We start from the raw sequence: 12,381 nt of genomic DNA on the forward strand, positions 1-12,381 counted from the left end.
CAAGCTTCGTCCAAAAAATCAGCTATTGCAACAGAAAGAAAAAAAGGGAAGCTTAAAGTCAACTGGATTTAAAATTAAGGCTGACCTAAAGTACTAATTTTTTAAACAACACATAAAAACAATTTGAGATCCCCAAATAAAAAATAATGTTTCTGTCAAGAAAACTACCCAAAAATGTACATTTTTTTGTAAAATTGCTATAATCTTTGACTGGTCAAAAAATATTCAGTCAATTGACAAGTTAACTGACAATATTTGACCCATCAACTGACTGGCTTGCCAAGCCTACTTTGAAATGCATTAACATTATCTCACCTGACTAGATCTGAGTCCAAGATTTTGTAATCCCTTCATTCAGCTGCACAGGTATACCACCTTATTTTTGCAGTGGGAATACAGAACCCTGAACACAGAATCACCTCAGGACTGATAAGTAAAATAAAAAAATACACAATAAAAGAGAAAAACTGTCCAAATTTATATACATATCTATCTCTATATCTGTGCATGTATGCATGTACACTATACATGTGTATGCTAAAACAACCAAACTAAAATCCCTATACATTTACCTATTCTGAGCATGGAATTTAGGGTCCGAAAAGGAAGCTTATTTTTGAGTCACTTGTGTTCCTTAACAACTAGAAAAATGCTATACAGTATGTTGTTAAAAACCAGAATGTTAGCAAAATTAACTATGGAAGTTCATACATTTTCTGGTAAGTAATTTATGCATGCAATTACAATTAAAATACTACAAATACCTTCAATATCATCTGCATCATCTAAACCAAATTCTTCCATTAAATCTGCAAAAGCGAAAAGTCAACAACATTTTAACTTAATATTTCCTATTAAAGGTTCCAGCTGCTCCACCAAAATTTAACATTGTAAACATTACCTGATTTTTGCCTCTCCCCAGTCTCCCTCACTTTTGTGGGATAAGAGTTGTCATTTGTCTCTATGATTTCTCGAGTGGACTTTTGCTATAAAATAGCAACATAGGACATTAAAATTGAAGATAATTACATTTTAATTAATAAGACGAATTCTTAGAATAAATGGTATTTACCTGTGAATCACTGTGTTTCTCTGAAAAATCTAAAAGAGGAAAAAGTTTTACCTATGATTATTTAAAATGCTTATATGCAAGAGTCAGTGACTTGATGCAGAGTAACTGGTTTATAACCATGCACTGCTTATTTGCAGTGTTATCTTAGCATATACGTAATTCCCAAAGACCTAATTTTAATTAGATTACATACTTTATAGCAACCGTACCTGTGTTAGTATTGTAAAACATGATTGTTCCATCATGCACCTCAGATTTCAAGCGACTGAACAAGAATAGTCATGTGAAGCAATAAGGCCATGCTGGTTAACAGAACAAGTACAAACCTTAATTATTTTTTTAAGTAGTATTTGGCCCCCCAATTAGAAAATTAGAACAAACTAAAGCAGACTGCAGTAGTTTAATGGCATAAAGCAATGCAATAGTACTATTACTGTGATTATGCTACAAGTGTTTATGTAGTTATGAACTTTGTTGTCTATAAATGGAAGGGTGAGAGTTATACACAAATAAAGGAAAAATAAGGTCACCATTAAATGATATAATTTCAGTTTAATAATCCAATGATCACTTTGTTTAGCTTAAAAACAAATAATAGAAAGTTTTCTGTTTGGCTCTACTGTCCACCTGTAGTATAATTCTCAATAACAGCATTTAAATTTTTGTCTGATGTAAAATCATTTCCATACCCACGTGTTCTACTGGCCTGACTAAACTTCTTGAATCCTCTATTTTAGTCATCTTACAATTTCTTGATCCTCTTATGAAAGAAGGTATGTAAAATGTGTCTAAGGGAGGATATATACCAACATTTTAATACCATTTTAATACTATAAATTGTAAGCCTTGTTAAAAAAGAAAATATCATTTGGATTTCTCAAAATGGAATACTGAAATACCTTACAAAGCTTCTGTCATCATTTTTCAATAGTGATTTACTTATTTTAGAAGCACCACACCAAAGCAGTGGTACTCAACTGATTCAGCCCCACAAATTGGATGAGGGGTGCGGGACTAATTCACAGGCTGGAACTAGCAGGGGGGTGGTGGATAAGTATAAGACTAGCGAAAACACAATCCAAGCTACTAAAGAAACTTATTCCAATTACTCCTCCATTAAGCTACTGTAGTCAATAGAGCAAGAAAATAACTTTTCTCTGAAGGAGATTATCTCCTGAATTTAAAAGGTAAAGCATTCATCGGTCTTATCTAAATTAAATATCATCAAAACCATCAATAATAGCAATTAACAAAAAGTCTTCTATTGCTGCTGAGAGTGCCTAGACTTTTTAAAGCCCTTCTAATACATATGTATATATGAAATTAAGTTTATTTTGTAGAAGTTCGCAAAGGATGCATAATAGTTCAATGCGGATAGTACCTTTGTTTGGTTCCTCTGAAATACTCTGCATATGTGTTTCAGGTCTGAATACAGGTAAAGCCAACAAACCAGCTGATGGTTTTCTTGGGCTTTCAGAGGCACACTTGTTGATTGAGGAAAAACAAACAAACAAACCATCATGACAAACTGGGTAAAATATATTTTTAGCCATACTCCACAAAAAAATTACAAATACTTAGTTCCAGGGCTATCTGGAAATTAGTATCAGACTGATTTCCAAATAAACCTGTTTTTCAAGCTACTCAACACCCAAGGGTCTCTGCAAAAACTCTGGACAGAAAATGCCATTATTCCATCTATTTGGAAGCAACATTACATATGAGTAATTTAGAAGGTTAGTAAAACACCAGTTCAAATTTTCATCACCAAGATATCTGAACTTGCCTGGTTAAAACTAAATTAATTGTTATAATTCAGTATAAAGTTGGGGGAGGGGGACAGAGTAAGATAATGAAGCACATCACTGAAAAAATGCTTGAATAGCAACTACATTTTTATGATAAATGCCAGTTTGTACCTATAGTGGAGGTGACGTTCATGTCCTCAGTATTCAAGTCTACAGGGACCATGATCAACAGGTCTGCAGTACAAGAGGAACTTCAAAAGAGCATCAAGCAGGCCAAAGTTGATAAAACCAAATATGATCTTAAGACTTCAAGTTTCATATTTTTAAGTGAAACTATGCTAAGTTGTCTCAAAAGGGAGGGGGCTAGCTCCGGGCACTGTTAATTTCTTCCTTACTGGGCACATCTACACATGAACTTTAATGTGCATTGCCCTATTTTAATGCACATTAAAGTGTCACTAAAAACATGCTTTTTACTTAATGAGCATTAAAATAGATTAATGTGCAAAAGTGTCACTTCAAAACTGTGGTTGCCTGTACACAAGTGTGGAGTGTACAGGCACACAAGGTTTTCAAGTGATATTTAATGTGCATTAGCCAATTTTAATACACATCAACTAAAAAGCACTTCTTTTTAGTTATACAGGTTGTGGTCATATTGGTCTACAGGCAAAAGGAATCAGAACTAGTGGCAGAGGTGAAATCTTTTATTAGACCAAATGATATATTTGCAAAACATGTCTTTATTTGCAAGCTTTCGGGCCCTAGGGGAAATTTTACAATATTTGCATCCTCCTATGCCTGAAAAAAGATACCCGAAAGCTTTCAAATAAAGACATTTTTATGCAAATATCTAGTTGGTCTAATAAAAGATATCACCTCTGCCATGAGTTCTGATTCCATTTTTTTGTGATGCTTTAATGCATCACAAAAAAACATTAAAATAGGCTAATACACATTGAAATGCATGTGTAGATATACCCAGTAAAGAAGAAATTAACAGCACCCAGAGAAAGCACCTCCTTTTGAGACAGCTTAACATATTTTCATTTAAAAATATGTATCTTAAAGTTTTAAGATAGTGTTTGGTTTTTATCAACTCTGGCCTGCTTGGGATTTCTGTTCTGAAATTCTTCTACTGCAGACCTGCAGTTCATGGTCCCTGTAAACTTGAATATTGAGGATATGAACTTTACCTCTACTGCAGATACAAACTGGCATTTATCATAAAAATGTAGTTGCTATTCTAGCAACCTTTTTCAGTGTGCGCTTTATTATCTTAACCTGTAATTACAGTGCATCAGAGCAGACTCGATTAACTGAGTCTGCTGGAACACGGCAATTACCATGCTCCAACAGCGTCCTGCATCTCATGCATCAGTGTCCCTGTGCTTCAAAATGGCAGCCTGGGCACTTGAACTAAATGAGCTTTAGTTCAAGCACCCCCACTGCTGATAAATGAGATGCTGCGGCACTTTAGAGTAGCTCCCAGAGCCACTCTAATTAAAGCACCACCTCCTCATTCCCAGAGCACATGTAAAAGAGCCCTGTGCTCTTTAGTTAAGGTGCATTAGGACAAGCTAATGAGCATTTTCCTAGTATCTCAAAATGGAGGTACTAGATTTAATGTACATTAGCTAAAGCATGTTAATGCACGTGTAGATGCACCCACTGTCTACAAAACTGAATGACAGCTGGGTCTTTTCCTTTATACATACTTTCAAATAGGAAAGACAAGGGAACATAGCTATTTATGTATCTGTAATGCATACAATTTTTCAAGAAGTTCTAAGCATGTGTATATCAACTAACAAGGAGGCCTAGATAGGAAATTTGTAAATAAAAAGGTAAAGGATTATATTCTGCCACAAATTACTTCAACAGCACCTAGGTAATAATGAGAATAATTCCATATTTGAAACAGAATAACCAAAAGTAATAAAATTCTGAAAATTTAACATGAGGAAGTTTTGGACAATTTTAAAATATTTTAAAGGCGTCCATAAACAGATGGAGAAAAATTATTCTTTTTTGGTCCAGCAAGCCACACGAGGCAATGGGTTTACACTACAGCAAAGCAGAGTTGGGACAAATCTCCTAATTGTAAAAAAAGTGGAAAATTAAGAATGACTTGTGTAGAAAAACTGTAGAATTCCCTTTGTTGGTGGTTTTCAAGATACGGCTGATTAGGAATCTCTCTAGAATGATTTCAGACTAGCATATCCTGTATCTGCAGAAGGCTGAACTGGATAACTCCTGAGATTCCTTACAAAGCTATAACTCGATTCTAAATAAGGGGTTAGCTATCAGGAGGTTATTAACAAACCTAACTATACAGCTCCTGATATAATAGAAGTACTGCATCCCACTCTTACAAAATCTATAAATCCACCCAACTGTAAAGGAACATGAAGGCAGTTCAGTCCAGTCTTGTATAGGGGATGCAACAGAAGCAAGCACTGGAAAGGAAATGACTGAATGGAAATAATATGATAATGATAGTTGTCTTAATAGAAAGTACCTCTGAATCCCAGGGTGATTCTGTATCTTCCTCCTCTTCTAATCCTAATGCTGACATCATATCTACAAAATAAAATAAGGAATTTTATTTTCTTGTACATATCTCTCATTGATTATGAATGCAAGGATCATCTACTCAAGAGCAAACCAATCTTAACCATGTGTACTATTAAGGCACTGCCCACTATATAGTCACATTTGCTTTAGGCCGCAGCATGCTTTAGGTTTTTTCCTTCAGTCCTCCAACAAAAGAAGCTCTATACCTGCTGAATACAAACAAAAGAAAGCTGAAGGACAGCTAACGGACAGAGCCAAAAGAGTATATACACTGCTGAGTATAGTGATAATTAACGTTTTAGTGCCTGGTCCATGAAGTCTAGAACTCTTGCTTAGGTACCTAGGTTTCCTAGAGAATATACCTTAGAATAGGATCCAAAACAACTAACAGGTTAAACAGGGAGACGCCTAGAAGTAGCCAATAAGAAACACAAGTATAAGATGTATTTCAAATCCCACGCTTTTCAGAGGCTTACATCCCTCAATAGTACAATGTATGTCCTCTGGCTGAAACGATTCCTTTTTGAAATTGCATCCAGGAAGAGCACACACCAACTGCAGAGACCTCCTCAGCCTGACCAAGGGTTTTTAAACCTGAAAGCTTGCAAAACCTCTTTCCAACTGTTTAAGTTGGTCTAATACAAGATATCAACTTCACCCAAAGAACCTTGTCTACCTTTTTTAAATGCTCCTAAACCCACTATGCTTGGAAATATTCCAAAAGTTATTTCTGTCTGCACCCCTAGTTTCTGGATCTCAATTGATCTGCAACAATGATGTGCTCAGCCTGAGATGTTTCTGGACATGCACAGAAACATATTTTTAGGTACCCAAGGAACTTTCACGCTGAAAAATGAGGTTCTGAGGTCAAGGGTCATCAGCCTTTTTGCCACTGTGGGGTACTATTTACAACCAAGCCTTCCCCCACAGCTGCAGACCCATATCCCCTGGCAATCAGCAGAGGCTGCAAAGCAAATAGGTAGAAAAGGGTGGGTGCCAGCACCCTGGGGATGCCTTCAATGTGGCAAGACCAAATAAACTGAATCGGCAGGTGCTAGGACCCTGTGGATGCCTACTCTGCTACAGTGACTGGGTGCTGCTGATTCTCTGAGCTGCCACAGGCTGGATCTAGCCTCTTCAGAGGCCAAAACTGGCCCACAGGCCATAGGTTGCCAACCCTGATGTAGGGCGTTGAGCATTAGATAGTAGCTAAGTGACAGATTTCAACACTGTGGTGCTGGACACCAGCATCTAAAGTACAGCGTAGATCAAATATAAATGCCTAGGTCCCTTTTTTGGATATGGCCAGCTAAACTGATACATGTGAAAAACTGAAATAATCAGAAGTCAATATTCTACCTCTATCAGTTAGCTTGAAGGAACTTAAAACTGTAAAAAGATTATAGTTAAGACTTAAGAGAATGAATAAATGACTGGTGTAACATATGCCCATTAAGGAAGTACTCTACTGCTTAAGTACTCTGTACTAGCCAAACTCGTTAAGATGTAACCTCACTGGGTACATTCTTGGCATGTCAAAAGCTGAAATTTAGGGACCTAGGAACTTTAAACCAAAAACTGTAGCACTCAAATTTCAAATGTGATAAAAGAATGTATGATAGTAACTAGGTCTTATCAGAAGGAAAGGTTTGAATCCTATTTGTCAAGGAGAAGAAAAAACACCACTTCCAGGTAATGCTGCTACTTAAAAAAAAAAATTCTGAGAACTGGGACTGAGTCAAAGTCATCCTGCTCTTAGTCATCCCTCAATCTCTGCTAGACATTGGAAAAGACTTTCAAAAGCCTCTTTTGTATTATAGACTAATAGAAAATTAGGGCTAGAAGGGGCCTCAGGAAGTCATCTAGTTCACCTCCTGCTCAAACCAGGGCCAGCACCAACTAGATTATTCCAGCCAGGACTTTGTCAACCTGGGCCTTAACAACCTCCAAGGATGGAGATCCTACAACCACTCTAGATAACCTGTCCCAATGCTTCACTACCCTCCTAGTGAGAAAATTTGTCCTAATATCCAATCTAAACTTCCCTTGCTGCAACTTGAGACAATTGCGCCTTGTTCTGTCACCTTCCACCACTGAGAACAGTCTAGCTCCATCTTCTTTGGATCCACCCTTCAGGTAGCTAAACACTACTACGAAATTCCTCCTCAGTCTTCTCTTCTCCAGACTAAATAAGCACAGTTCCCCCAGCCTTTCCTCAGAAGTCATGTGCCACAGCCCCCTCACCATTTTCATTGCCCTCTGCTAGACTCCCCAACTTGTCCACATCCTTTCTGTAGTTGGGGGAGGGGGGGGCGCAAAACTGGACACAGTACTCCAGATGTGGCCTCACCAGTGCAAAATTGAGGGAAATAATTACTTCCTTCAATCTGCTGGCAACTCTCCTACCAATGGAGTCCAGTAGACTATTACCCTTCTTGGCGACAAGGGCACACTGTTGACTCATATCCAGCTTATTGTCCGTTGTAACACCCAAGTCCTTTTCTGCAGAGCTGCTGCTAAGCCAGTTGGTCCCAAGCCTGTAGCAGTGCATGGGATTCTTCCATCCTAAGTTCAGGACTTTGCACTAGTTCTTGTTGAACCCCATGCTATTTCTTTTGGTCAAATCCTTCAATTTGCTGAGATCTCTCTGAATTCTAGCCGTACTCTCCAGCCTGTCAACTACTCCCCCCATCTTGGTGTCATCTGCAAACTTGCAAAGGGTGTACTCCATCCCATCTTTCAGGTCACTGATGAAAATATTGAACAACACCCACCACAGGACTGACCCCTGAGGCATTCCACTTGATACTAGCTGTCAACTAGACAGTGAGCCACTGACTACTACTCTCTGAGCCAGATGATCCAGCCAGATCCTATCCACATGATAGTTCATTCACTCAACCCATACTTACTTTCTTGCTTGCAAGAACACTGTGGGAAATGGTATCAAAAGCCTTGCTAGAGTCAAGGTATATCACATTCATTTCTTTTTCCATATCCACAAAGCCAGTCATCTCATAATAGAAGGCAATCAGACATGACTTGCCCTTGGTGAATCCATGCTGACTGTTCCTGATCACTTTCTGCTCCTCCAAGTGCTAAGAAATGCATTTCTTGAAAACCTGCTCCATGATTTTTCCAGGGACTGAGGTGAACCTGGCTGATCTATAGTTCCTTAGATTCTCCTTCTTCCCTTTCTTAAAGATAGGCACTATATTTGCCCTTTTCAATTGTCTAGGACCATCCCCAGTCACCATGAGTTTTCAAAAATCATGCCCAGCAGCTTTACAATCACATCAGCCAACTCCCTCAGCACCCTCAGATGTATTACATTCTGCCCCATGGACTTATACACATCCATTTTTTAAAATAATCCCTAACCTGTTCTTTCACCACTGAACACCGATTCACCAAGGTAGATTCAGTAACTGGTAGTATACATATATGGCCTAAGTATACCATATCTTCTTGCTACAATTAGCCCTCCTAAAAATGCCAAAAAGTGATGGTGAAACCTAGAATGCAACGTTTAGAACAGTACAATTAAACAGTACTGTCATTTGGCACCTTAAGAAAAGAACAAAGCTACTGCTTTGTTAGAGTTCACAACTGCTCGGTCATTTCTTGCCAGGATTTGCAGATAAGTCAAAATGTTCACATGGTCCACAGTACTGAAGGCAGATTATCAGTTTTCAGCTATCAGGACTCTCATACTAGTTAAACCAAGAAAAAACATTTGGGTTAGTATTAACTAACTTACTTTTCCTAACAGACACATTTTCTGAGGGATTCCGTACTTCAGGGTTAACATTAATCGAAGTTTTATCCACATTTGAAGTTTCTAGTTGCTCTTCCTCCTCCTCTTCCTCTGATGATTCTTCCTAATGAAGAGATTAAATGCAAAATATCTGGCCATAAATACTACAAAAATGATTTTATATTGCAACTACTTTGTATTACCATCCCCAAGAGCCTGCCAGAATAAATACCAATACTAAGTATCTACTGGATTGTATGGAACAATGAGCTCAACTCTCTTTTGGAGAAGTACTCTGTTTAGGGTATTGGCATATAAATTCTTTTTTAGGTCAAATGGCTGCTTTTTTTTTTTAATTTAAGTATTTTGGGGGGGGAAAGGGGTGGTTTTTTTGATGGGATACATTTGACTAGATGGGAGCATCAATGTTGTATCATTCTTGCTCCAGTGAAAAAGATGTTGCAGCATTTTCTAAAGAAAATTGAGAATCTAGATACAGTCCATTTCCTCTGAAAGCTCTTTCCTTAACTGAACCTCTTCAACCAAGAATGCTTTGGTCACCATAGAATCATAAGAAATTAGGGTTGGAAGGGACCTCAGGACGTCAGCTAGTCCAACCCCTGCTCAAAGCACGACCAGCCCCAACCACATCATTCCAGCCAGGGATTTGTCTAGCAGGCTCTTAAAAACCTCCAAGGATGGAGATTCCACAACCTCTCTGGGTAACCTATTCCAGCGGTCTACTACCCTCCTAGTGAGAAAGTGGTTCCTAATATCCAGGAAAAACTTCCTTTGCTGAAACTTGAGACCAATGTTTCTTTTTCTGTCATCTGCCACTACTGAGAACAATCTAGCTCCATTCTTTTTGGACCCCCCACCCCTTCAGGTAGTTGAAGGCTACAATTAAATCCCCCCTCTCCCTTCTCTTCTTCAAACTCAGTAAGCCTAGGTCTCTCAGCCTCTCCATGTGTCACACGTCCCAGCCCCCTACCATTTTTGTTGCCCTCTGCTAGACTCTCTCCATTTTGTCTACATCCTTTCTGTAGTTGGGGGCCGAAAACTGGACACCATTTCTCAGATAGTGCAATTAATTTTCTGACTCTAATGAATTTTGTTTTATTCCCTTTTTCGTTAAAAAAAATAACTCAGTTTATAAGTTTTGCTGATGATGATAAAGCAAGTGTCGCCACACTCATATGCCACAGGCATGATGGCAAAAAAGCCAGCAACAGGTAGAACAGTCAATGGCAATAAGAACCTTGGATGCTCAAAGGAGCGCCATGAAGGCATTCATAGATGATGTAGTTAGCTGTCTGAGCTTGAGCATCACAGACGCAGCCAGAGTTGCTGGAGAGGCATGTTAGTTTAGTTAAAGCATGGACAAGCAATCAAATTAAAGTGACATTATTGGGAGGGCAGGGACTTGCCAAAAAATGCCAGATGCATAGCATTTGTTCTTTGACCACAATTACCCAATTGTAGTGAAAGCTAAATCAGGGTGATTTAGTTGTTTTACTTGATACCAAATCACTTAGGTTTAGCTTTCACTAATCCTGGTAAGAACAAAAAAAACCTAACCCACAAAGAATTGCCTTGGTTGAAAACTACTCTGTGGCAAAAATCCCTCCACAAACACATTTGCCACATGACGTTTAGATTTTATTAAGATTACAGCCTCTCTTCACAAAAAATATACTGTGAACCCATCTTTTGACCAAAGATGACACTGACTCTAGAAATAAGAAATCTAACATTTTGCTTTTTTTCTCCCCTATTGCATCAAAATCTCATTTAAAAAGTATTGCTCTTTACCATCCTAACTAATGCATAAATACTCATACTTATTAGAATATTATGATCAGTCATATTTTATTCTCTACTGAAGATTAGATCAGATTTAAATTCCATGAATCATTATATCATTGTTCTGTTAACATTTTTCACTTGACAGTCATTATCTTTTTTCTTTATTGCTGCATTACCTGTGTACAATTTGAATTGATCATTTTTACTTACTTTGGTGCTTGTTTGAAATGTTTCTTTCATAATTTCTTCCTGATCATGTAAAGGCAAATTCTCACTTTCTTGTATTAATAAGCTGCATGCTGTATTATCCAGTTCCTCAGGATCCTCATATTGTTCCTTTCCAACACTTGGCTCCAAAGGTTTAGCGCTTACAGCATTATGACTTCTGCTTTCATACCCTTCATTTCCTGTCTCTGACCAAGGATCATCATCACTTTCAGAGATATCACCTTGTACATTTGAGGTTTTACCCTTAATGTCACAGCTATTTAAGACAGATGGAGATGCAGTTTTTTCCCCAGCTGTCATTTCAGAGTATTCAGAAGAGTAACTGGGTTTTCTGTGAAGCCCTCCCTCAGTCGCACACCTTATTTTCTGAATTCCCTCAGTATCTTGCAGTTTCTTTGGATTTTGATATTCAGTTTCTTCGTGTTCATTATCACCTTCTTGCTGAGGCTGTCCACTATTTATCAGCTTGGATGATACCGTAGTTACATCTTCATTTAAACCTTCATAAAACCCATCTATAAAAGACATGGGAATATCAATGGATTCCTGAATGTTCTGATCTATGTCTTCACATGTTTTCTGATTACCTTCAGGCACAATTCCACATCCATCTTTATCTTCTGTTTCACAATTAATGGTATTGCTAATGGTCTCCAATTCTTGAACAATTTTTCCCTTATCCTGTGACTTCTTAAAACATTCCTCTTCCTTACCATCTGTGCCATCACCCTGACTTTCTTCTTCCTCTTCTAAGTCTTCATTGTCCTTTTCTTCCTGACTAAGTTCTTCTTCCTCTTCTTCTTCCTCCTCTTCCTCATCATCATCTTCTCCATCTTCTTCTTCATCTTCCTCCTCCTCTTCTAATTCTCCTTCCTCCTGATTGCTTGCATCTGAACTTTCTTGATCTCTCAGTTTTTTACCTTCTTTCTTGTCCTTTGTATCTACTTGTTTGAGATTTTGTTTTGATGACTGAGGACCTTCCATTTTAGTATCCTCACCATCTTCAGAAAACCATAAAGTGTGAAAAAGCAAAAACAACATATGAACAAAAACGTTACCTTTATAAAAAAAAATAACAGAAAGTTTACCTGTGTGAAGCCCAGAAGAGGAGGAGCCATCTGGGAACGTTTTGAAAAGGAGCCGGGTGAGGGATGGATGGGATGAGGGAAGGACTTGACTTGGGACAAAGGCTT

General features: G+C 38.0%; 1 protein-coding gene across 1 annotated transcript in view; it reads right to left on the reverse strand.

Annotated features, from left to right (window-relative positions):
* Window positions 1-12,381, reverse strand: part of ANKRD26 (ankyrin repeat domain 26) — a 147,582-nt gene that overhangs the window by 79,647 nt on the left and 55,554 nt on the right. Inside the window, exons 12-18 of the mRNA XM_019509242.1 lie at window positions 11,072-12,189; window positions 9,158-9,278; window positions 5,342-5,403; window positions 2,454-2,556; window positions 1,073-1,101; window positions 902-986; window positions 765-809 (exon numbers count right to left, since the gene is read on the reverse strand). Coding sequence (XP_019364787.1) covers window positions 765-809; window positions 902-986; window positions 1,073-1,101; window positions 2,454-2,556; window positions 5,342-5,403; window positions 9,158-9,278; window positions 11,072-12,189 — 1,563 coding nt within the window. The remainder of the gene's footprint in view (window positions 1-764; window positions 810-901; window positions 987-1,072; window positions 1,102-2,453; window positions 2,557-5,341; window positions 5,404-9,157; window positions 9,279-11,071; window positions 12,190-12,381) is intronic.

The sequence above is a fragment of the Gavialis gangeticus genome, unplaced genomic scaffold (assembly GCF_001723915.1).
Source record: "Gavialis gangeticus isolate Ggan-Ray unplaced genomic scaffold, GavGan_comp1, whole genome shotgun sequence".
In the NCBI taxonomy this organism is placed as follows: domain Eukaryota; kingdom Metazoa; phylum Chordata; order Crocodylia; family Gavialidae; genus Gavialis; species Gavialis gangeticus.